The sequence below is a fragment of the Cherax quadricarinatus genome, chromosome 33 (assembly GCF_038502225.1).
Source record: "Cherax quadricarinatus isolate ZL_2023a chromosome 33, ASM3850222v1, whole genome shotgun sequence".
NCBI classification, from domain to species: Eukaryota; Metazoa; Arthropoda; class Malacostraca; order Decapoda; family Parastacidae; genus Cherax; species Cherax quadricarinatus.
Genome location: NC_091324.1, coordinates 30,847,340 through 30,874,433, shown reverse-complemented (window position 1 = coordinate 30,874,433; position 27,094 = coordinate 30,847,340). Strand labels below are relative to the sequence as shown.

The following is a 27,094-nucleotide window of genomic DNA, read 5'->3' as shown; positions in this document are numbered from 1 at the left end:
CGCTAACCCATTGCTGGCAGGATGATGAGGAACAATGGTGGATTTAGAGATGTTGTACAAGGTGCACAAATTTTCAAGAATCTCATTACAGAATTCACCTCCATTATCTGTTACTAGGGACTTAGGGGTGGTATGCCTGCAGATAATGCGTTCTTTAAACGCTTTAGCTACTGTCTCGGCAGTCTTATCTGCAATAGGAACTAACTCACAATATCTGGTGAAATGGTCTACCATAACACAGATGTTTGTTGCCCTGGAGGGAACATTGGAAATTAGTTAACAAATCTAGCGCAACTCTTTCCCAAGGTTCGCTAGTGGTTGGATATACTTGGATTGGATTAGGACCATTAGCATTACCTTTATGTTGCATGCAGACACTACATTTCTTAACATACTCAGAAATATCAGTTGCCATACGAGGCCAAAAGTATTTCAATCTGGCTTGTTTTACTGAACGATACATACCAGGGTGTGCAACACCTGGTACATCGTGAACTAGCTGTAAGGCTACATTAACTAGTGACTGTGGAATTACTAACTGGTATACTCTTCTGCTAGGAGTACCCAACTCGGCTGTTCGATACAGTAATTCTTGGTTCATGACAAAGTCACTGATGGGTGCTGGTGGCTTCACAGTAAGAATAAGATCTTCCTGGAGCAGGAATCGAATCACCAGAACACAAGGGATCGCTTCTTTCTTACTGGAGGAATGAACAAACTCGGTGGAGTGGATGACTCCCCCCGGTTGAAAAAAATTAACGCTATAACACGCAATATGAGCAAGGGAGAACGAATCTACTATCTCAAACTGCAAGCACAGGAGAAAAGAAATGAACACGGTGAACAATGCTGATATTCAATCTGAGTCGCACACAGTGACACGAGGTATCAGCTATAAACTTCACTTACAAACGTTAACAACGTGGAAGTTACTCGAGAAATAACTTCTTACAATGCACTGATTACTGTCAACTAGGATGGGATCACAATCTGAAACACAAGGGACAACAACAACACTCAAGTGAGCACACTAGCCACAGAAACGTCTTTCTGCAACGGCTTGTGGCATCAGCAAGAGATGGCATAACTCATTGCAAGTAAAGTTCTTCTCAAAGCGTCCCCTGGGAAGGAACGAATACTTGAACAAGTCGCCATCGCAAGGATAGTAGTCGCACTATCCTGCGTGCATGATGTTGTGGCTGGAGTCCAGACAGGAGTGACAGTATTACTAGTGCCTGACCGCTTGGCTACATTAATAAGTAATTCACGGATCTATAGGAACTTAATCTGAACTTCACATTTCGCAGCACTTTAACAAATCTCAGATACAAGCTGTGAGAACAAACACATTGCTCAAGGGCTAGGTATTGTCTTTCAGTCAGTAAGGGAATGTTGGTACTGTGGACTGATTCATAGTGACTTTGACCGGCATGATACACTAAGTGAACATTCAAAAGTGACTGGGACATGATCTCAGGGAACTTACTCAAGAGCATAAGGCAAAAAAACAAAAAAAAAAAAAAATAGAGAAATGACACAGTAAGCTTAAGTGGAAGAAAATGCTTAACAATTCTGCATAAGTAATAAAAAAATGTCTAAGATACACTGCAAGAGGAAGGACAACTCAATGTAAAGAACTGTTGGCCAAAATAAAAATTACATTGAAATTTACAAGTAAAAATATTACTGGAGACTGAATTAAATGCAAAATGAGCTGTCTTTACTCTTGCTAATAAAGAAATTAATTAATAAAATTTTAAATCAATGTAAAAAGTATAAAATAAAATTACTAAATTGTATGCAACGAGAGATAACTGGGAAATTTAAATATTTTCTAAGACTGCATAAACAAAATTAAAATATAATGCAAAGACAACATCAGGAAAATTAATAAAAATGAAAAACAAGATGCAATAATAAACTGAGAATAATAATGCATAAAAATATCAATAAAAGAAAATAATTCACTGCAGAACAAGTGCAACAAAATAATTCACTGCAGAACAAGTGCAACAAAATAATTCACTGCAGCAATAAAGTTTCACTGGGAAAAACGCAGGTTAAATAATAAAATAAAAATATGAAGAAAAACTGATTGAACACTTTAACTCTTAATTGTAAATTAGACAAAACAATTTACTCAAACAGAGTAAAGAAAACACTTTACGTTAAAAAGAAATTGAAATTACACTAAGAGTGAATTTGTTCAAAGAAATATGAACAATATGAATAAAAATAAAACAAGGAACAAAACGGGAAGTGTAACACTTACAAGTGGTGAGGCAAGTGTAACACTTACAAGTGGTGAGGCAAGTGTAACACTTACAAGTGGTGAGGCAAGTGTAACACTTACAAGTGGCGGGGCACACAACACTTACAAGTGGCGGGGCACACAACACTTACAAGTGGCGGGGCACACAACACTTACAAGTGGCGGGGCACACAACACTTAATCACATATTCATTATTTTAGTATATTCTTACAATAAAATCTTGCTGTGACTGATACGACAAAAATTTGCTGGCAAAAATAATGGTACACAGTCTGCGAAAAAATTAGAGGAATGAGACACTGCTGACATACGAAAAAAAAGGTACACATAGAATTAAATGGATAATTTGGTATACTGGGGTGAATATCACTGCATGAAATACAATGACAATTACTGGAGAATACAATGCTGAAAGAATACAATAAAAAAATGAATCACTTCACACAGAGTGACTGACTGGTACACTACACAATAATACTTACTACAGACAGAGAGTAGCATAAAAAAAAACACAGATAAAAAAATATAAGATGAGCGATAACACTGAAAAATATTGCAAAAATAACGAGTCAAAGAAACACTGAGTCTACACTGAAAATACAAGGCTTAGAGTACACAAGAAATTCACGCAAATGTCTCTAAACAGAAAATTATCACTGAAGTCTGGAGTAGTCGACGGTGATGGTGACAAGGGTAGGTTGTCGAAGGTTGTCCTGCGCGGTGATGACTGACGCCTCCTACACTCACTGTTGTCGGAAGAAATGTGCTTTCTCGGTGAACTCACATAACTGGCTTTATCGTCGGCGCTCAGCTACAATCTCTTGACCAATTATGTGAGCCAAAACAGTATTAGGACCCGGTACAAGGGTGCAAACAGCCACAGGTAGATGAGGTGGGTGGCTGGTAGTCGTGGTGGCGGGTGGTGGTGGGGGCAACAGAACGGCCCTGTGCTCTCTCACTGCCACGCACTTCTCACCACTCACGAAGGTGGCTTGATAAGCCACTCTATGCCACAGGAATGGTGAAATTCACTCTTAGCATCCAACAGGGAGCACAAAGCAATATATGAGGCAATACTTCAGAGGAACTTGCGTGGCTTACTTCTCTCTCTCAGCTGGGTTAGAAGCTGGGTTGGCTGACTGGCTTAACCCACGAGAATGGCTGACTGGAAGACGGGTAACGATGCACACAGCATGAAGGAGCAGGTGGATGACAGGAGACAGGCTGGATGGTAGGCTGAGGCAGGCTGACTAGCGTTCACTTCCACAGTCCGGCTTACTGACTGGCTTAATTGCAAAATCCGGGTCAACCCCTCGGAGATTGAAGCAATTAGCACACGAACTAAGCCAGGAAGCTTGAAAAACGGCTGCAACAGGCTTGCAGGCTGGAGTACAGGGTGGAGGTGGTGAGTGAGGGTAAGCGGCTAGCTACGGTTCACCTTTGACCCGCCGGCTCCCCACAAACAGTCTTCTAACGTCTTGAAATACCCTTAAATCCACGCCCACACCGGTGCCACCATTTATCATGTGGGGTTCGAACACGTGGATAGGGTAAAGAAATACTCACGTAGGCTGGTAGTACGTATATTACGGATAGTGTGGGAAGCGCCAAACAGCCGTGACCTGCCTCCTTGCTCTCACTCGTAAGACTAACCCCAGTACCCATATGTGAGGGGGTGTTTGAAATACTGCTGTGGTCAGCAGCAATATGAATACAGACAGTGATTCACGCAGAGACGGTTGGTAGTGAGTCATCTACTGGTACACTGGTTACTGGTAACTGGTTACTACTACTGAGATATATGTATAAAGATACACAACATACCCCTCCAAACTGCCAATATCCCAAACCCCTCCTTTAAAGTGCAGGCATTGTACTTCCCATTTCCAGGACTCAAGTCCGACTATAAGAAAATAACCGGTTTCCCTGCATCCCTTCACTAAATATTACCCTGCTCACACTCCAACAGATCGTCAGGTCCCAAGTATCATTCGTCTCCATTCACTCCTATCTAACACGCTCATGCACGCTTGCTGGAAGTCCAAGCCCCTCGCCCACAAAACCTCCTTTACCCCCTCTTTCCAACCCTTTCGAGGACGACCCCTACCCCTCTTTCCTTCCCCTATAGATTTATATCCTTTCCATGTCATTCTACTTTGATCCATTCTCTCTAAATGACCAAACCACCTCAACAACCCCTCTTCTGCCCTCTGACTAATGCTTTTATTAACTCCACACCTTCTCCTAATTTCCACACTCCGAATTTTCTGCATAATATTTACACCACACATTGCCCTTAGACAGGACATCTCCACTGCCTCCAACCGTCTCCACGCTGCTGCATTTACCACCCAAGCTTCACATCCATATAAGAGTGTTGGTACTACTATACTTTCATACATTCCCTTCTTTGCCTCCATAGATAACGTTTTTTGACTCCACATGTACCTCAACGCACCACTCACCTTTTTTCCCTCATCAATTCTATGATTAACCTCATCCTTCATGACTTAAGAAATCGTAATGACACGATTGCAAATAAACCATACCCCAGGCCGGGATTGAACCCGCGATGGGCTGGAGTTTTGAGACTTTATGACCGCGGGTTCAATCCCGGCCGGGGGTATGGCTCATCCTTCATAAATCCATCCGCCGGCACGTCAACTCCCAAGTATCTGAAAACATTCACTTCTTCCATACTCTTCCTCCCCAATTTGATATCCAATTTTTCTTTATCTAAATCATTTGATACCCTCATCACCTTACTCTTTTCTATGTTCACTTTCAACTTTCTACCTTTACACACATTCTCAAACTCATCCACTAACCTTTGCAATTTTTCTTTAGAATCTCCCATAAGCACAGTATCATCAGCAAAAAGTAACTGTGTCAATTCCCATTTTGAATTTGATTCCCCATAATTTAATCCCACCCCTCTCCCGAACACCCTAGCATTTACTTCTTTTACAACCCCATCTATAAATATATTAAACAACCATGGTGACATTACACATCCCTGTCTAAGACCTACTTTTACCGGGAAGTATTCTCCCTCTCTTCTACACACCCTAACCTGAGCCTCACTATCCTCATAAAAGCTCTTTACAGCATTTAGTAACTTACCACCTTTTCCATATACTTGCAACATCTGCCACATTGCTCCTCTATCCACTCTATCATATGCCTTTTCTAAATCCATAAATGCAATAAAAACTTCCCTACCTTTATCTAAATACTGTTCACATATATGCTTCAATGTAAACACTTGATCTACACATCCCCTACCCACTCTGAAGCCTCCTTGCTCATCTGCAATTCTACATTCTGTCTTACCTCTAATTCTTTCAATTATAACTCTACCGTATACTTTTCCTGGTATACTCAGTAAACTTATTCCTCTATAATTTTTACAATCTCTTTTGTCCCCTTTCCCTTTATATAAAGGGACTATACATGCTCTCCGCCAATCCCTAGGTACCTTCCCCTCTTTCATACATTTATTAAACAAAAGTACCAACCACTCCAACACTATATCCCCCCCTGCTTTTAACATTTCTGTCATGATCCCATCAGTTCCAGCTGCTTTACCCCCTTTCATTCTACGTAATGCCTCACGTACCTCCACCACACTTACATTCTGCTCTTCTTCACTCCTAAAAGATAGCTTAGCCCATTCTATAAATTTTACTGTTGAATTTCAAGAAAATAACTCATTGCCTTTTCTAGATGTTTTAATTATTAAGGGTACTAATGAATTCAAATTTAAAATTTACAGAAAACCTACAAATAACTGTTCCTATGTCCACTATTATTCTTCCCATCAAGACAGAGTTAAACTGTCTGTTTTTTCATCAATGTTTTTGAGAGCTTTACGAATTTGTAGTCCAGAGTTCATAGATGAGGAAATATCCAAAATTTATGAAATAGGTAATGATTTGAAATACCCAAGAAATGTAATTGATAAATCTTTTAAAGTTGCTAGAAATACTTTATACAATCCAAAAAGGAACAGCCAGCCTTATTCAACTAAAAATATGTTGGTTCTCCCTTACCATGAAAACTTGGTTGATATGCCTTCTCTTCTTAAGACTTTTAATGTTAAAGTTGTATTAAAAAATCTTGATACAGTAAAAAAAACTTTTGATAAAGAATTCCCCCCAAAATGCTGATGGATGTGTCTAAGATTCCTTGTAAAATTTGTGATGAAGTTTATTACGGTCAAACTGGTAAAAATCCCGAACTAAGATTAAAACAACATAAATATAGCATTAGAACTGGACAAGATTCCAATGCTCTATTTATTCATGTAAGATATTTTAACCATCCAATTGATTTTCAAAAAGTTGAGAAAGTAGTATCAAGCAAGTCCATGGTCGAGAGGAATATAATTGAATCTTGTTTCATAAAAAGCAGTTTTGACAATAATATGAATATTTCCTTTGGTTTATATAAATTAGATCCATTTATAATTAATAGAATTTGGGAAGAATTTAATAATACATTGGACAAATAATAATTTTTTAAATTTCTTATTTCTTGGGTAGAATAGTTTGTTGGTGGGTTGTATGAAGGACCTGTCTAGTTCGGCCGGCGGGCCTGCTGTCTCGCGTCAGGTGTTTCGTTGTTGTGGGATCTGATAGCGAGGTGTGGGCTACCCCTTTATATACCTTCCTTTGATGCTTTACTTTCATTGTTCCTTGATAATGTGAGTAGTCACGAAAGCGCTTGGAACTTCTCTATTCTTTCACAGTGGTTGTTTTGCATATATATATATATATATACATATATATATATACATATATATATATATATATATATATATATATATATATATATATATTTATATATATATATATATATATATATATATATATATATATACAATAAGATCACAGTAAACAGGTGATTTAAGAATATGCAAAACAGCCACTGTGAAAGAATAGTGAAATTCTAAGCACTTTCGTGACATCTCACATTGTCAAGGAACTATAAAAGTAATACATCAGAAGAAGGCATATAAAAGGTCTAGACCACACCATCACATCCCACAACAAAGTAACACCTGACGCGCGACGACACCCGACTCATAAGAAAGGAGGAATACTGCAGCAGGCCCGCTGACCCAACTAGACAGGTCCTTTGCGACATCCCACTAACAAAATATTTTGTTAGTGGGATAGAATATTTTGTTAGTGGGATGTCGTGAAGGACCTGTCTAGTTGGGCCAGCGGGCCTGCTGCAGTGTTCTTCCTTATGAGTCGGGTGTCGTCGCGCGTCAGTTGTTGCTTTGTTGTGGGATGTGATGGTGAGGTGTGGTCTAGACCCTTTATATGCCTTCCTTTGATGTATTACTTCTATAGTTCCTTGATAATGTGATAAGCCACGAAAGCGCTTGGAATTTCACTATTCTTTCACAGTGGTTTTGCATATATATATATATATATATATATATATATATATATATATATATATATATATATATGCGCAATAAGATCACACTAAACAGGTGATTTCAGAATATGCAAAACAACCACTGTGAAAGAATAGAGAAGTTCCAAGCGCTTTCGTGACTACTCACATTATCAAGGAACAATGAAAGTAGAGCATCAAAGAAGGTATATATGTGGGCTAGACCCCTTATATACCTTCCTTTGATGCTCTACTTTCATTGTTCCTTGATAATATGAAGAGTCACGAAAGCGCTTGGAACTTCTCTATTCTTTCACAGTGTTTGTTTTGCATATATATATATATATATACATATATATATATATATATATATATATATATATATATATATATATATATATATATATATATATATATTATATGCGTTGCTTAAATAGCAACGCACTTCTTGCGGAATAGGGCAAGGGAAAATTTGTGTATGCAATAATTTCGCAAAAATCATTCTGAATCTAACGAAAAAAATATATTTCATTGTTTATTATTAAATTATTGTAAACTTGTGTAAATTTATTTTGTTGGATTAGGCTAAATTAAATTGAGCTTGTTATAATAAGGTTAGGCAAGTTTCTTAAGGTTCTTTTGGTACAAAATCATTAATTTTTGTTTAAACATAAACAAAAAAATATATCTTTAGATGTATAAGAGAAAATTTTAGAAAGGACTTAATTTTAAATGAGTTCTTGCTAATTGACCAGTTTTACCTATTCGGCACGACATGCATGTATGTATATATATACATAAATACATTACACACACGCACGCGCACACACACACACACACACACACACACACACACACACACACACACACACACACACACACACACACACACACACACACACACACACACACACACACAAGGGCCAAGCAGGGATAACAGAGAAGACACTGCAATGGATCAGAGAATACCTGTCGAGAAGCAACAGCGAGTCATGGTACGCGACGAGGTGTCAGGGTGGGCGCCTGTGACGAGCGAGATTCCTCAGGGGTCAGTCCTAGGCCCAGTGCTGTTTCTGATATATGTGAACGACATGACGAAAGGAATACACTCAGGAGTGTCCCTCTTTGCAGATGATATGAAGTTGATGAGAAGAATTCAATCGGACGATGACTACGAAGAACTGCAAAAGGATCTGAACAGGCTGCAGGTCTGGTCCAGAAACTGGCTCCTGGAGTTCAGCCCCACCAGGTGCAAAGTCATGAAGATTGGGGAAGGGCAAAGAAGACTGCAGACGGAGTGCAGTCTAAGGGGTCAGAGACTACAAACCTCACTCAAGGAAAAGGATCTTGGGGTGAGCATAACACCGGGCACATCTCCTGAGGCGCACATCAACCAAATAACTGCTGCAGCATACGGGCGCCTAGCAAACCTAAGAATAACATTCCGACATCTCAATAAAGAATCCTTCAGGACCCTGTACACCGTGTACGTTAGACCTATATTGGAGTATGCAGCACCAGTTTGGAGCCTACAACTAGCCAAGCACGTAAGGAAATTAGAGAAAGTGCAAAGGTTTGCAACAAGACTGGTCCCGGAGCTAAAGGGAATGTCCTACGAGGAAAGGTTAAGGGAAATTGACCTGATGACACTGGAGAACAGGAGAGATAAGGGGTATTGATAACATATAAAATACTGAGAGGAACTGACAGGGTGGATAGATAGACAGGACCAGAGATGGGACACAGCAACAAGGGGTCACAGTTGAAAGTTGAAGATTCAGATGAATCACAGGGATGTTAGGAAGTATTTCTTCAGTCACAGAGTTGTCAGGAAGTGGAATAGTCTGGGAAGTGATGTAGTGGAGGCAGAATCCATACATAACTTTAAGAAGAGGTATGATAAAGCTCATGGAGCAAGAAGAGTGAAGCAGTAGCGACCAGTGAAGAGGCGGGGCCAGGAGCTGTCACTCGACCGCTGCAACCACAACTAGGTGGGAAAACACACACACACACACACATTGTAAATATGTAGGCCTATGTATATGCATATATAGGCCTGCATATTTACATATAATTTGTGGAGCGTGTATTCGCATAGATAAGGCACATTTCTAAAAGATGAGATATTTGGAAATTCCTGTTGTATACAGTATTTCAGAATGTACTCATGTCAACCAATTTACGGCCTAGTTCCTAGGCTTTTGTGTATTCTTAAGATCTGGTGCCACTTTTTACAGGATTGACATAAAGGAGAGGAAGAAACTCCTTTCCATCTCTTCTGCGCCCTCTTTCTCCCTTCTCTGTCTCTAACACTACTCCACTTGCTTCTCTTTATTCCGTTCCTCATTTTCTTTCTCTTCCCTCTTTCTTATCTACATCCCCTGCCCCGTTCATGCACATCTGCGCATAATATAAATTGTTACAAATCCTTCTGCATCGTTGCTGGTGGTTTGCGTGTTGTGTGCATGCTGCAGTCAGCTGGTCGATTGTGACCGACGGAGCTGAGTCTAGACGTGAGAGCAGCTGCCCGAGCGTGAGGCTCCATGGTGTCTTACCTGTAGTTTACCTGGACCAGGCTCCAGGGTGGTGGCACCCCCGTTTCCCACCACTACTTGCTTCATACATCTGGACCTCTTCCCTCTTTAACCCTACCCTGACTCCCACCCATTTAACTCCTTCCCTCTGTAAACCTACCTTTACTCCACCCATCTAACTCCTCCTCTACCCATTCTCTAACCTCTTCCAGCTATCCACCTTTTTGTAACCCCCTCTCCCTCCTAGCACCCCGATGTCTTGACCACCCTCTCCCCTCTCCACCGCACCATGCAGTTCGACCTCTCCACCCCCTCCCCCCTCTCCACCCCACACCATTGTTTTTGGCTGGTGCATTAATTCATTTATTAAACTCATTGTTTATTGCCTTATGTCAACGGGAGAGATCCTCGACAAGTGTCTGTTACTTGTCTTTACTGGCCCTCATAGTAATTTTTACCTGTGACGTGTTTCGAGAATTTTTCTACTCCACCCTGTTGATGTCCTCGAGTACATTTTGCACGTCAAGGTTGTATCTCACCATGATCGGAACTCTGCACTGTCCTGTTTCCTCTAGTTTATATTGTTCGCCTCCGACTACGTCGGTGTTCTTATATGCGGTACATATTTTGGTCTTCCATTTTTCTCCATCGTTCTTTCCTCCATCTTTACTATTTATCTCTTGCCTTAAGGGGCACGTAAGTTCCCCGTCTTCTAATAACATGTTCATTTTTCCACTATAATCTATCTAGTCCATAATTATGGACAAGGTAGATTATAGTGGAAAAATGAAGATATTAGAAGACGGGAGAACTTAGGTGCCTCTTAAGGATCATGCTTTGTTTGCCAATCTTCTTTGCTGCTGTCATGTATTTCACTAATGTCTCAGGTGTCTCTGCACCTGTGTTTCTTCTTATTGCTTCCCTATCTTCTGTCCCAGAACGTTTTCTTGCTCCCGTTTTTATTCCTTGTTCAAGCAGTGCAACATTGTTTTACATTCCTGCAACACCTCATGCAAGCTCCTGCACAGTACTCATTTATCTGACTAATATTTGCTGTCTTCCCTTCCATCTGCTATTTCTCTCCTCTCTCTTTGCCACTTCTCCCCTCTGTTGTATATCTCTTTTTTTCTCTCTCTCTACTTCCTACTTCAGTAAATGTCTCTGAAGTTAATGGTGGAGCTTCCGAATATTGTCTTATTGCCTTGGCCTTCACGTAATTGGTGGTGGTAGTGTGTGTGTGTGTGTGTGTGTGTGTGTGTGTGTGTGTGTGTGTGTGTGTGTGTGTGTGTGTGTGTGTGTGTGTATGTGTATGTGTGTGTATGTGTGTGGGTATATAGGCGATTATAACAAATAGTGATCAGTCCCTCGGCCTTGGTAGAAGGCTGAGGAACTGATCACTGGAGAGAGAGAGAGAGAGAACGAACGGACGAACGTGGAGCTTGAGCGTGCGTGTACTGTAGTGCTTTACAATAGAGCTGCGGAAGAACCCCCCACTGTGTTATACTCACGAACACATGTGAGTCATCTCCTTCCCCTCTTCCTCTCCCCCCTCCCTCTGGCTCTCACGCTCACGTCACAACTGCTCACCTCATGTCACGTCTGTGGTATCATGTCTAATGTTAATTCTTGTTCACGGATCTTGCTGCTTTTGTTATACATATGCAGGGAAGCAAGTTTAATTCTCTCTCTCTCTCTCTCTCTCTCTCTCTCTCTCTCTCTCTCTCTCTCTCTCTCTCTCTCTCTCTCTTTTCTTTTTACACAGGATTTGACAAGGTTAAGGATCCCTAGCTTTATTGACAAGCTATTTACAGGTTAAGGATTCCTAACTTTATTGGCAAGCTAAGAGCTGTTACCTACATGAGCTCATTGGAAAGCATTTTTATTGTTATGAGACAAGTAGGGAACAGGATGAAGTTGGAGCCTTCTGTGGGCCAGCATTTTCATTTGATCAACTGACTTTATCTCGTTGACGTCATTATGCTGTACGAATGTGTTCCATACTCGAGTCATCCTGGGTATATATGATCTCAGATGGAGTGAAGTTCTGGAGAAGGGTACAGCCAGAGTGAATTTGCTGCTTTCTGCCCGTCTTGTGGCATAAAAGCTTGTTTCACGCTGTCCTCGAAGTGGATCCAAGTGTGGTACTTTGACAATATTGGCCTTGTACATAACAGTAAGGCCACCCACATCCCACCTATGTTGAAGGCTCTGCTGAAATGACAGGTCTATCTAAGATGGGTCCAGGCGAGAGATGAGATGTCTTGCTCTGCTCTCTACTCTGTCAAGCAGTCGCAGATGAGAGGGGGGGCAGGCAAACCAAGAAAGTGGAGCATACTCAAGGTGCGAGCGTACTTGTGCCTCGTACAGAATCTTGCAACCCCTACTGTCAAGTAGATGCGAGATACGGCGAAGTGCTGTAAGCTTCCTGGCTGCCTTGTTTGCAAGATTTACAACATGGTTCTTCATGGTTAGTTTGGAGTCAGATTTCACCCCAAGGATATCAACTTCTTCTCCAGGTGCCAACACCCTCCCATTCATCTCTCTCTCTCTCTCTCTAGAAAACTCTAGGAAAACTCAAAACGAGTACAGGATATAAAACATGGTCACATCTGGCCATATAACGGAAGGAACAGGAAGAATATCCAGCAATATTAATGTCAGTTAAAACAACATTTAGATAATACAATGAAGCCAAGGCTAAGGATCTACATGGACTTCCTACACATAGCTGCAACATTGCAAACTCCTGCTGTGTTGATTGCAACACGAAAAGCCTGGAGCTATCACCCAACTCCTCTGTGGTTGTTTTGTATGTGTGCATGTATAGCCCCAAGGAAAGATGTTTCTCTGAGGCGCACCCCATCTGTATGTAGTAAAAACAATTGTTGCTCATATAGACTATAGGTAAAACTTTCAAAGTATCAGCACTGCCTCGGAGCTCTCGCAGTGTACTCTAAAATGGGGGAAAAGATATATCAGTGTATGTACTCATGGAAAATACACAGTTCCCAGGTACCTTGTCTGCACAATCACCAACTTACTGAAGTTATGAAAACTGTTCACATGGTCAGACGTTTCAACGTTCAAACAGCAAAAGTACTGCGAGGAATAAAATGTTGAAATCTTCAAGAAGACTACAGGCATAACTGTCCCCGTTATTCCTCCTCCCCCACCTCCTGTTTCTCCTTTTCTTTCCTTACCACCAACTCCCCCCCCCCAAGCACTTCCTGTTCTTCCTCTCGTGTTATTGGCACTTCTGGTGACCTTGGCCTTAGTCCACACTGTTTTCCCTGCTCCTGTCCCCTCCCCTTTCCTGCCTTCCTCTTCTCCCTCTCCAGCACCACTCATCTACTTCCATATCCTTCGTGTTTCTGTCACTGTGAACTTCATTCTTACCCGTTTTCTCCTCTCTCTACTTCCCTCTTCCTCCTCCTCCTCCCTGCTCTCGTGGAATACAAGGAGGAAGCGGCATACAGGGAGGGTGGAAGCTAAGGAAATGTGTGTACAAGAGGGAGGGAAGGAAGGATGAATGGAGGGAAGGAGGGAGGAAGAGATGGAGGTATCTTGAGAGGTGCCAACCAGAAATATTTTTTTTTTTGCCACTATATCCTTTACTGCCACTTGATTTCTCGTTCACCATTCACTCTGTTACCCTGTTTAACCTTCTCTGACAACCTGTTAATCTTGTTGGGAAGCATCGCCCCCGCACGCTGCTCACGGAACAGCCCTTCTGGCTGATGGCCTGCTCAGTCAGGCTGTTTTTGATGGCTCCACATCATGCATCATAAGCGTCACCCGGCTGGAGAAAATTGTCAAGTTCCCGTCCTAATGAGAGTCGGCAGTCTCTTGGTAATTCCTTATATATCTGAAGTGTTTAACAATGCCTCGGGCACTTTGTTTATTGAATTGTCTCTATATATACTTAATGGATCTTTGCTCTTCACTGAGAATATTTTTGAACCGTTTGTTATGCCTTCTACTCGTCAGGGGTAATTTCAGTGTACAAATTTGGAATCTGTCCCTCCAGTGTTTTCCGAGTATAAATTACGATATATATACTTATTTTTGTACCAGGGAGTGACTTGAGCATTCACAATAATTTATCCATTTGAATTCATGGGAACAAAAGATTTCTGTACATTCTACATTTAATTCATGTTAAGCGCTAAACCCACGTGGGTCATTCAGCGCAAGACGTGGTGGAGACTTGATCACCCGTCTGCTAAGCGCGAACGAGACGCGATTTCTATTTGTATTCACATATATGTTTATACATTCAACAGACTTGCAGTTTCATGTGTCATAAAAAAACGGTAGTCACTGTGCAGCATTATGAAGCGTCTTTAGAAACTTTTAGGAGTATTTCTACAATTTTTCAAGACCTGGAGGTTACCTGGAGGTTATTCTGGGGATCAACGCCCCCGCGGCCCGGTCCATGACCAGGCCTCCCGATGGATCAGGGCCTGATCAACTAGGCTGTTACTGCTGGCCGCACGCAGTCCGACGTACGAGCCACAGCCCGGCTGATCCGGCACTGACTTTAAGTATCTGTCCAGCTCTCTCTTGAAGGCAGCCAGGGGTTTATTGACAATTCCCCTAATGCTTGATGGGAGGCTGTTGAACAGTTTTGGGCCCCGGACACTTATGGTGTTTTCCCTTAGTGTACCAATGGCGCCCCTACTTTTTATTGGGGGCATTTTGCATCGCCTGCCCAGTCTTTTACTTTCGTAGGGAGTGATTTCTGTGTGCAGATTTGGGACTATTCCTTCCAAGATTTTCCAAGTGTAGATTATGATGTATCTCTCCCTCCTGCGTTCCAACGAGTACAAGTCAAGTGCTTCCAAGCGTTCCCAGTAGTTAAGGTGCTTGACAGAACTTATACGTGCAGTGAAGGATCTCTGTACACTCTCTAGATCTGCGATTTCACCTGCTTTGAATGGAGAGGTTAATGTACAGCAGTATTCCAGCCTAGAGAGAACAAGTGATTTGAAAAGGATCATCATGGGCTTGGCATCTCTCGTTTTGAACGTTCTCATTATCCATCCTATCATTTTCTTTGCACGTGCGATCGTGGCACTGTTGTGATCCTTGAAAGTGAGATCCTCAGACATTACTACTCCCAGGTCCCTTACATTAGTTTTCCGCTCTATTGTATGGCCGGAGTCAGTAGTATACTCTGTTCGAGGCCTGGTCACAGACCCGGCCGCGGGGGCGTTGACCCCCGGAACTCTCTCCAGGTAAACTCCAGGTATCTCCTCCAGTTTTCCATAACGGAGTAGTTGGAATTTGTCCTCATTGAACATCATATTGTTTACCGTTGCCCATTGGAAAACTTTGTTTATATCTTCTTGGAGATTAACCGCGTCCTCAGCAGATGACAGCCTCATGCAGATCCTAGTATCATCCGCAAAGGATGATACGGTGCTGTGGTGTATATCTCTGTTTATGTCTGATATGAGGATAAGGAATAAGATGGGGGCGAGTACTGTGCCTTGTGGAACAGAGCTCTTCACTATGGCAGCCTCCGATTTAACTCTGTTGACCACTACTCTTTGTGTTCGATTTGTTAGGAAGTTGAAAATCCATCTCCCCACTTTCCCAGTTATTCATTTAGCACGTATTTTATGGGCTATTACGCCATGATCGCATTTGTCAAATGCTTTTGCAAAGTCTGTGTATATTACATCTGCATTCTGATTTTCTTCCAGTGCATCCAAGGCCATGTCATAGTGATCCAGTAGTTGTGAGAGGCAGGAGCGACTTGTGTGAGCTGAAATACGTCCCCAGTGATTATATTATTATTTTCTGTAGCCCTTTGCAAGAAAACTTTGTTAACATCGGAGGTTCACTGTGTCTTTGGATGTTACTCTTTATCAAATTCTCATATTTTCTACGAAGTATATTACAGTGCTATGATTTGTGTGTGTATCCGTACTAGATAATAAAGTGGTGAAGATAATTTGGGCTAATGTTGTGCCTCGAGGGAACGGAGCTTGTCTGTTAGATTATTATTATAATTGCATATTTTGTTTCACTGGTTGTCTGTCATGCGGGTCCGTGTACGGTGTTCCTTCCGTTAGTTTCTCGCTTAAGTCATTTCACTTCCGGGCCACCCTGAGGCTGAAAAGGTATTACCTAACTTGAGGAGAGGTAGAGGGTATGTGGGTATGACTGTGGGGCGTCTGGGGGCTGAGGGGAGCTGGAGTGTTTGTTTAACGTGAGAGAGTTTTATGTGTGTGCTTGGGGGGGAGTAGGGGGGTCAGAGTTAGAGTTTGTAGGGGTGTATGGGTGTCGGTGTAGGGGCGCATGTGTGGGCAGAGGCAGGTGGAGGCAGCTGGGAGAACGAAGGACCAGCCAAGTTTTTCTATATCAAGACAGCTGTGAGTGACATAGGAGGAGGTGCCAAGAAGTGGTAGCACACGTGTAGTGAGCACCCACCATCATACCCAGAGTGGTAGTGGCAAGGTGTGGTGGGCACACCCAGTGTAGCAGTGAGGTGTAGTGAGCAAACACCGCCACACAAGTGACAAGGTGTGGTGAAAAAAAATACATGATTGTGAAAATACCTGTGACCTGTTTTGAGGGTTTTTCAACCCTGGCAGCCAGGCCTATGATCAGGCTGCTTCCTTGTTGATTGCCTGTTCAGCCAGGATATTTCTGTGTATCTATAAAAGTCTATAAATATAATTATGCATTCGCACAAATACATACACATTATTATTAATAACTGTGCATTGATAGTATGTAACAATAAGTGTATGAATCATGGACTTGTACCGTAGCAGTAAAATGATCTACAAATAGATGAGCATTTTCTTGAATGCTTGTTGTGACAGTCTCATCTTGGTGATCTAGAGGGTGGAATTAGGTTCCCGTGTTGTGATATCCCTGTCGATGAATGTGCAACAGTTGGGAATCTTTATCGAGGAAACGTTTCCTTCAGCCAGTGACGGTTCCTCAATAAAGATTCCCAAATGTTGCATAAGTGTCTCGTTCTCAACTTGTGGGTTTTATAAACTATTTATCACATCCCTGTCGATATTTGACCAGGAATCCCCACATTTTGAAGCCAACTCTTCCTGAAGCCAGTGTTCTTGTCTTTGCTTCCTACCGAAAAAAGGCCAAAGGTAGGATGTCTTCTATTAACTGACACTTGTCTACGTATACACTTTTTTACGTATGTAGATAAGTGTCAGTTAATAGTTTTGCTATTGTTGCCGAGGCAACGATAGCAAAACTAAGACTGATCTGAAAGTTTGGTCAGAAGCTACTGGAGACGCACTTGTGTTGAAAATCCAAGATCTGGGTGTTATGCTTGTTGTCGACACTGCCTCACAGTAAGGTGCCTCATTCTGACAGCAAGCTCTGAGGACTGAATAGTTATCCTCCTCCAGCCAGGTTAGAGTTAATTCTCTTTATCTGTTGGGATTTTCAGTGAGGCGAGACGAGTCCTTTTGTTTGATGAGCCGATGTATTTCATCCGATGTATCTATCATCAGGTCGAAAATGGGAAGAACGCCGTCAGATTACTTCTGCATGAAGTACTGATTGAGATCAAAATTATTATAAGGTAACATACGTAACAGTAAAAAGAAATATTTTGTTGTTAGCATTTGACTGGGTTAGTATCCTTTTACTGATGACTCTATATTGAGCAATAGTGTGTACAAAACATTCAGGTGCTCAGGAATCATAACACGCGCTTTCACCTCCATGACCTCACCTGCTACGTCGCCGCCAGCAGTCAATCTTAGAATTCCCATGAGACTTGTCGTTTATTTCTGATACGAAAATCATATTAGAGCGATTTGTTCTCACCGACTTGTGTTTCTGGAAGTTGTGACAGCTCCTGGCTTGGTTGACATCTGGATTCTGGCCTTCCAAAACTGTGTATGAGTTTACCCTAATGATGAGGCCTCTTGTTTGCATAGTATGATGTTGTATTGACTCATATTTGCACTCTTGACTAGTCAGGTGTAACTAATGGCTGTCCTTAAGATTGGTAGAGTACTTTTGCGAAGACCTCTGATGTGTTGAGGCTTGTAACTGGTGCAGTATCGGCGTGAGGGCACCCCCTTCCCCCCCCCCCCCTCTCTTTTCTGTGAGTACCAACCAAGTGTGTTAAGCCAGGACAAAAATATGCGTTGCTGAGAAAGGTTGATGCACGAGTACAGGGGCGGGGTGTGTGAGCCACATTAGACTGAAGACACACACAACATGCTGTCATCAGATACTTTGTTACTCTCACTGACATTATGCTTAGTACTTGTGTGGAGTTGTCCTAATTTTTTTTAGTCACAGAGCAACGACAGGCCAGACAAGCCATCCAACTCTCACCAAAGTAGGGTGACTCAAAAAAGAAGAAACGTTTTTACTGTGACTTATTCAGAATAATGCCTGTCTTGTGAGAAGTGTGCTGACATCACAGTTCAGATGACCTTTCTTCCTCACATCTCACTCCTTGTCCTCATCTATTCTCTGTACTGTAGTCCTACTAGTATTTTGTCAGCCATGATCATATCTAGTTCTCCCTTTTAGTGTTATTAGATTGTTTTGCGTCTCTCCATTTAGCTTCCTTTTCCGTGTGTGTGTGTGTGTGTGTGTGTGTGTGTTCACCGTGACAGGAGCGGGTGTCCTTTACCACCCTGTTACAAAGGGCACCGCCGTCACCCCCTTCCTGACATACACTGCCAACACCATCACCATTTTTCTCACCCCTCCATGACTCCGCTTCTCATCTCAATGGTATCCTTTGGCCTTTTTTGAAAGTTTTTTGAACTTGCGTGACACTTTTCCAACACCCTTCCAAGTTATAATGTTTAGTCAGCCTAGCACAGCGTGTCTCGTCTTCCCTCCAGAGAGGTGATCCACCCTAGCACAGTGATCTACGTCAAAATCGTGAATCATCTTAAGACACTTTCTTGACCTCCTCTAGTGCTGCTTGCAGGAGCAAAAAATGTGAGATGCAGGCGTGGAGGTTGGAAGTGTCTTTATATGACGCAAGTGTGGAGGTTAGAACTAATACGCATGTGTATTGTTATTGTTATAATCAAAACCTAGCTAAACCTACTGGGGTCATACAGATACGCATGTGTAAAGATAAATGTTTAAGACGCAGGTGTGAAGGTTTGACGTGTTGTAAGATGTAGGTGTGAAAATTTGATGTCTTGCAAGACGCAGGTGGAAGTCTGTTGGGTGGCACCTTATTTAATTTGCTTTTTTTGTTGTTTTTAATAGCTTACATAAGTGTGTAAATTCAGACTTTTGTATCTTTTAGGGTAGTGTACAATACAAATTTGTGTACATAACCACGTAATGTACCTGATTATTTGTTGACCTTGAATAACCAAAGACTGATTGAGTGTATCGTGTTACTGTAGTTTAATATAGTGTGAGGAAAAAAATGAAAGGTGCTGAGGGTGAGGAAAATTGTGACAATGTGTGTGATAGGTGTGATCTAGCGCAGTTGTGAAGATGCTGACAATGCAAGCCATGATCCACCGCCAAGAAGGTGGAGCGGCTCTCAGGAAGCCAGATAAGACCAACAGACCAAATTCCAACAGCAGCGTCAAGGGAAAAAATAAACGTAAGTCTGGCAGGAAGAAGAAGGACGCTGCTGCCGGTGGAGACGACGCTATAGGAGACATCTTCATGGAGGTGTCTCATCCTGCTGGGGGTAAAAGTGAGCCTCGGACAGTCGTGGCCCGGGAGTGGCTTCTGCTGAAGAACACAGAGTTACCGGCGGAGGAGCGAGGTATCCCAGGCAAAGGATGCCCACGTGAGGAACCAGCAACCCCTCCCAGTCTTGTTCCTGTCAGGAAGAAGGACGTGGGTCTTTCTAAGAACAAAACAAGAGATGCGAACGGGAACGTTAGAATACTGAAAGAGCCGCGTCCCAACGTCCTAGAGGGCGTCGAACGCAGACTGTCTGCCGACATGACCCCCAGGATTAATAAAGGTGGCAGTACCGTCGACAGACAAATTTTTCGAAGAGGATCACTGTCTAAAGAGGTGTATTCTGGTGACATCACACTCGTCAGAGTACAGCCTCCGGAAGATTTAGCAGATGTTCACAAGAGAGATTCTAACCACAAAGAAAATAGTCGGATTCCCGACACCTACACCAGGAAAGGTGGTCGTCACGTGACAGACGTTTCCTCTTGGGACAGAAGGGAACGAAAGGGCGGGAGCAGCAAAGTGACGAATGTGAAGCGTCACAGCTCCAGCCGAAGTACGGGGTCAGAGGGCAGCACTCTACGTCGGATACGTCGGCGAGGAACTCTCCACAGCAGCACTGCCACGCAGACGCCTCCTGGCTCTCATTTTGAGCTTCGTAATTGCACAATACCTCCAGATAACAAGCGTGGTTCCTACAAGAATCACGAGGGTCCCGCGAGCCATGGGAGTGACCAACGGGGCCACGAAGAAAATACCTGGAAAGACTTGACGGGAAGTATTCCAGGTGCGTCACTGCTGCTGAAGCTAGTGTTGCCGCGAGACAAGCGCACCAGCAGACACTCCGGAGGTTCACCTCCTCAGGAGGTGCCACCCCCAACCGCTGTGACAACACCCGTCCGTGCGCCAGTATCCCCACCCCTACCTTGGTTCTGGTCACCTCTCCGTCATGTGGACTGTGGAAACCCACCACATCCTCACCTGCCGCTGCCGAGAGCACCACCACAGCCAGTACCCGCCTGCCCAGGAGTGGCTGCTGGTGGGGGGGAGGCTGAGGCCATGAGGTTGATGCCCCTTCTTCCAGAGGATGTTGTACCTTTCCCTCCCCGGGCAGCACCACCAGTGCCTCGCCAGATTCAAGGCGACCAGATGAGTATTTCTAGCCTCAATAGCAGCCTTGCAGGCCACACCTATGAGCAAGTCAATTTTGTTATAGAACCTCCCATATCGGAATCCAAAGAAAACGAGTACGAGCTCAGTAAAACTATAGCCGAGGAAATGTACACTTACCATATTAATAAAGAGGACATTCCTGATGAGGATTGTAACCATGTGCCCCTGAGGCCCAGTGATCACCCGGAGCAAGAGATGAACGAGGGAGGTAGGGTGAGGCGCCCCTCTTCCCGTAGGAAAAGGAAAAAGTCAAGGTGTGCAGCCACCATTACTGACGAGTGCCTGGTGGGTGACCTTCACTCCGACGCTCTGTACACTCGAGGTGACCGTGTGAGGGAAATCGAAAGGCGGGTATCTCTAGCGGAGGTATGCCCCACGCTGACGGTATTTTCCTCACACTCTTCACCCTCGTCGGTTGCATATTATGGCCGGCGGCGGTCCACAGCCACCTGCAGTAGTACCAGCAGCCTCACCGGCGAAAGACATATCGTTACTCTGGAGAAGCCTATCACTTTGGTCTCTGAGACGAGGCTAGAGCTGGGAAGTCGTTCAGTGTCTGCCTCGCCTCCTGTGTTGCAGCAGTCCAGCAGCTTGGAGGAAAGCTTGGTTGAGCCTACAGACTCCCCCACAGCCCTCGCCAACAGCAGGGACGCGGTCTTCATACATAGGCTTCTGGATATTGTCAATCAGGACGGTGCACAGAACACCGGCGAGGAACCATGTGTCTCAGGTCCGCGTCATAGAAATCGCCGGCGGGGCGTCTACGTTCCTGTTGACACAGAATCCGACACGGGTGTGACCTCTGATCCCGAGCTCTGCAGAGACCCCGAGGCATCACCAAGCCCAGAGTCTCACGTCCAGGGAGAAAGGCTGAGCTCTAATGGAAGCACGCAGTCCTTGGCTGGAAGGGACAAGGGTCTGTGCCCCCTGCATGGTACCAGTATACCTTACCAGGTGGGCTTGGCCCCGGCGCTACAGCGGCGACGGTTTCGTCGCGCATCTTTACCAGCTCAGGTCTCTCTGGAGCAACGACCTTCATTCTTCCAACGTCTGCGACGATCACTCCGGAGGAGCAGGAATATTGAGCCTCTCATAGCAGAGATGCCCAGCCCTCTGGAGTTGATGACGCAGACGGTAGACACTGTCCCCTCTCTTCCCTCCCCGGAGCCCAGCACACTCACAGGGGCCACATGCTCATGCCCGGACCCTGTTCAAGAGTTCCGTCGCTTCCGGCCACGGCTTGGCTCAGGGGTTACGGTGATGAGTAGTGACGAGGACGACAAAACACGACGACCTCCCACTCCACAGGTAACATATTGTTGTGCATGATATTGTAGTATTGATGAGGAGAAGGTAGGGAAGTCAGATATTATTGCAGACAGGTATACTTTGTCATTGTGTAACGCTATAAAAACATTTACACTTATGTGTAGCCTACATCATTCATCACGTGTGTACACTCACCTCTTTCCCTCACAGAACAATGTAAATAACTACACCAATAAGTATAAAGTTAATGAAAAACATATTGTAGATTAATAATAAATAGGTGCAGTACTCAAGAAATCGTAATGACACGAATGCAAACAAATCATACAAGGGCGGGGATAGAACCCGTAATCAGAGAGTCATAAAACTCCAGAACGACGCGTTAGCCACCGGGCCAACTGGCCGCGGCTTCTATCCCCACTCGTGGTATGGTTTTCTTAGGTGCAGTAATTCAAATAATTCGTATCTAAAATTTTAACACAGGTTCCACAAATCATGTTCATTAGTATAACGAAAATTTTTATGGGCCGAAATTATTGAAAATTGTCACCAACCAAACAAATGTCCATAGAGTTCTTGTATAACTTGAAGTTTATTGTAATTTCAGTAAATATTCCAAGATTTTTTTTATATTTTTTTTTTTAATTTTTTTTTCCATTCGTTAAGTGAACTTAATCTCGGAAAGTTTCATGAGTTTTATAACATGACGTTTTATAGCTGAAAGCTGATTAGTTTAGTCTCTATATTTAAGGAGACAGACAGGAGGTACCGAACTAAGTTGGTTGTGGAAAAAGACACTTATGTACAGTTCAGGACATTTATTAGAGGAAACGTTTCGCCACAAGTGGCTTCTTCAGTCCTAATACAGAGAAAACTAAGAAAACGTATATATATAGTGGCAGGAGTCAGGTGAGGTGACGCGTGGGTAGAGGTGGTGGTAGTGGTAGTAGTGGTAGTAGTGGTAGTAGTAGTAGTAGTAGTAGTAGTAGTAGTAGTAATGGAACTAAGGAGGTGAGGCAAGAGAGGGACCTGCTGGCATCATGTAGCACCAGTTCCCAGGATGGGTAATATCCTCTTGCTTAGTAATTTTGAAATACTGTAACTATCGGACTTTTGCTTTATAGTGTTACTGACAGAAATTAGTGCAGCTTCAATGCATTTTCTCCGTCTTAAAAACGCATGTGTTCAACATAGGGACGATGTTGGACACCTCATGAAATTCAATGAAGCTAAACTAGTGATTAAAGAAGACGACTTAAGACGGAGAAAATGCATTGAAGCTGCACTAATTTCTGTCAGTAACACTATAAAGCAAAAATCCGGTAGTTACAGTATTTCAAAATTACTAAGCAAGAGGATATTACCCATCCTGGGAACTGGTGTTACTTGATGCCAGCAGGTCCCTCTCTTGCCTCACCTCCTTAGTTCCATTACTACTACTGCTGCTGCTACTACTACTACTACTACTACTACTACTACTACTACTACTACTACTACTACTACTACTACTACTACTACTACTACTACTACGCGTCACCTCGCCTGACTCCTGCCACTATATATATACGTTTTCTTAGTTTTCTCTGTATTAGGACTGAAGAAGCCACTCGTGGCGAAACGTTTCCTCTAATAAATGTCCTGAACTGTACATAAGTGTCTTTTTCCACATCTTGTCGGTATCACCATACCATTCCCCCTAGGTTGGTTGTAGTGACATGTATCTTGTCCAAAGTAATGGAAAAATATCAAGATGAAGTAAATGTGGCGTTTAAAGAAATGTTGCTTCGCCAGAGAAAGCCAGTATGCAATCAGGGGATCTTGTGAAGTCTTCTGACTTAATTACAAGCTAGGAAAGCAAAGAAAGGTGAAACTCCATTAATTAAGAAAACCTGAAAGACAAAAGACAAAGAAAAAGTGTCTAGAAAAATGACAACTATCGACGAAAGAACACCACACCAAACATATTGCTAGACGAGTACATCAACCGCACGAGTTCGATAGCCTGTGCAAACTGGCAAACCTAAGAATAGACTTTTGATTATAGTGAAACGTATCGTGCGAATGCCGTGGACTTTCGGCAAGATGGCCCACTTGTAGGTAAGTTGACATATGCCTTAAGCATGTGTCAACATATGCCTTAAGAATATGTCAACTTACCTGAACATTTCTTAGTATTCCTGACAAGATCATACCGCCGTTACCCTGGTTCTCCTCTCTTTTAGTGCTAGGTTACCCTAAAGTGTCATCATAACCCATTTCTCTCTGTTCCGAATGCGAATATTGGAATCTTTTCTAGTGTTTCTTTGCTTGATCAGGTGCAGGTTCAGTGCTGGTGACCCATATTCAAGGATGGGTCTGACATATGTGCAGTGTCCTAATAGTCTTTATTAAGCTTCAGGAGCGCTGTTCTTAGGTTAGCTAGTATTGCCTTGTTCATTGAAGTTTTTCAATTGATATGTACTCTAACATCATAAATAATTCATAGTTCACATCCGCATAATCATCGCATTACAAATTCCAAAGATCTGTAAAAGCAGGTAAATATTTTACCTAACACCCTGATATACCTTGAAGGAAAAAAAATGATCCGTGTTGAATACGTGACCATGAAATTCTGAAGTGGAAGGTGTGTGCGGGTGTTGTGGCCGACCTCCCTTCCCTCAACACATGTTGCCAGTCTCGCTTACCAAGATCAACCCTCCTACCTAGTGTATTTATATAACTTTATTAGTGCTCGTTATCTTCGCTTCTCCCACACCAGCCAAAGGTACCACAGGAGCTAGAAATACCTTCCTGATGGGGCAAACTTTAAAAGATTGCCCCTCTCCCATCTCTCCAAGTTTGGCCGCTTGACGTCACGCTGGTTAAGGATAGGAAGTATACACATGCATTGATGTTGTGGTAGATTCAGCTTTGTGTGATAATGTATATTTTAATTCTATTTACAATTACCTTAGTAATTATATATTTGTAATGTCTGTAATTATATTAGCAGAGCTACGCTCGTGGTATCCGTCTTCAGAAGTTAGTTTTCCTATAATTTCTTAAATACTTCACGGATGCAACATTAACTACATCTCATCACGCATAAACATAAGCTTTGCAGTATTATTACCTGGAGTTTACCTGGAGAGAGTTCCGGGGGTCAACGCCCCCGCGGCCCGGTCTGTGACCAGGCCTCCTGGTGGATCAGAGCCTGATCAACCAGCCTGTTACTGCTGGCTGCACGCAATCCAACGTACGAGCCACAGCCCGGCTGGTCAGGTACCGACTTTAGGTGCTTGTCCAGTGCCAGCTTGAAGACTGCCAGGGGTCTATTGGTAATCCCCTTATGTATGCTGGGAGGCAGTTGAACAGTCTCGGGCCCCTGACACTTATTGTATTGTCTCTTAACGTGCTAGTGACACCCCTGCTTTTCATTGGAGGGATGTTGCATCGTCTGCCGAGTCTTTTACTTTCGTTGTGAGTGATTTTCGTGTGCAAGTTCGGTACTAGTCCCTCTAGGATTTTCCAGGTGTATATAAACATGTATCTCTCCCGCCTGCGTTCCAGGGAATACAGGTTTAGGAACCTCAAGCGCTCCCAGTAATTGAGGTGTTTTATCTCCGTTATGCGCGCCGTGAAGGTTCTCTGTACATTTTCTAGGTCAGCAATTTCACCTGTCTTGAAAGGTGCTGTTAGTGTGCAGCAATATTCCAGCCTAGATAGAACAAGTGACCTGAAGAGTGTCATTTTTTCCTCATTTTGCAATTAAAATAGTATTTTTTTTTATAATTAATGTAGTATTTTTTCATCTGTATGAGCCATCTTGCTGATTTTACATCTTTGTCATGTCTTATATGAGTCAAGGTGGACACTTTATGCCACCTTGAAAGGAGGGATTACTGTAGTGGATGGTGGTAGCCTCAGAATGAAGATGTAGAGGGTGGGTAGTCCCCAGAGTGGAAGAGGGATAACTCCAGACTTGGCAGGCGATGTAACATACCCCCAGTGAAAAGTAGGGGCGCCACTGGTACACTAAGAGAAAACATAAGTGTCCGGGGCCCAAGAGTGTTCAACAGCCTCCCACCAGCCACAAGGGGAATTACCAATAGACCCCTGGTTGCCTTCAAGAGGGAGCTGGACAGACACCTAAAGTCAGTGCCAGATCAGCCGGGCTGTGGTTCGTACGTTGGACTAGGTGCGGCCAGCAGTAACAGCCTCGTTGATCAGGCCCTGATCCACCAGGAGGCCTGTCATGGACCGGGCCGCGGGGGCGTTGATTCGCGGAATGCCCTCCAGGCAGACTCCAGGTAGGGGTAGCCTGTGATGTAGTCCAGCTGGGCTTGTGAGGTCTCTGGGGAGACCTAATTTGACCAATTATATGGTCACACCTTGCCTTGGCAGGCGTCTGTAGCCACGCCCACGTCTGAGGTCTTTTGTTCTTGACGCCTCAGACCTAGGCGTCAGGTCGTACACGTGGTACATACAACATTGGGGAGGGGGGTACTTTGACTACGATATAAGCCCAGGGAAGAGCGGGGCAAGGAGGTTGTTGGTGACAGGTCCGTCGAGCGAGAGCTCTGGACAGCCGCGTGTGTAGTAGACCACGCATTGGGAACCTCGGGTCAGCTGGTCGGTGAATTAAGAGTGAGTACTAGTCCGTGTTACTGATAACATCTACCCTTCCCCCTGGTAATAAGTCTCATAGGTCAATTGTTATATTGTGTAAATTTCCATCAGGAGATGTTGTATTCTAGCCCTTTTATGTTATTAAGTAAA

The 27,094-nt window shown here is 43.3% G+C and overlaps 1 protein-coding gene across 9 annotated transcripts in view; it reads left to right on the top strand.

The window, feature by feature from the left end:
- LOC128693860 (adenomatous polyposis coli protein-like) overlaps positions 1–27,094 on the top strand; it is a 551,448-nt gene that overhangs the window by 415,607 nt on the left and 108,747 nt on the right. For 2 of the 9 annotated variants that reach the window (XM_070091002.1, XM_070091001.1), the window contains exon 2: positions 19,494–22,372. The exons of the other annotated variants lie outside the window; for them this stretch is intronic. In XM_070091002.1, the coding sequence (XP_069947103.1) occupies positions 19,691–22,372 (2,682 nt within the window). In that variant the 5' untranslated portion in view covers positions 19,494–19,690. The remainder of the gene's footprint in view (positions 1–19,493; positions 22,373–27,094) is intronic. 9 annotated transcript variants of the gene reach the window in all.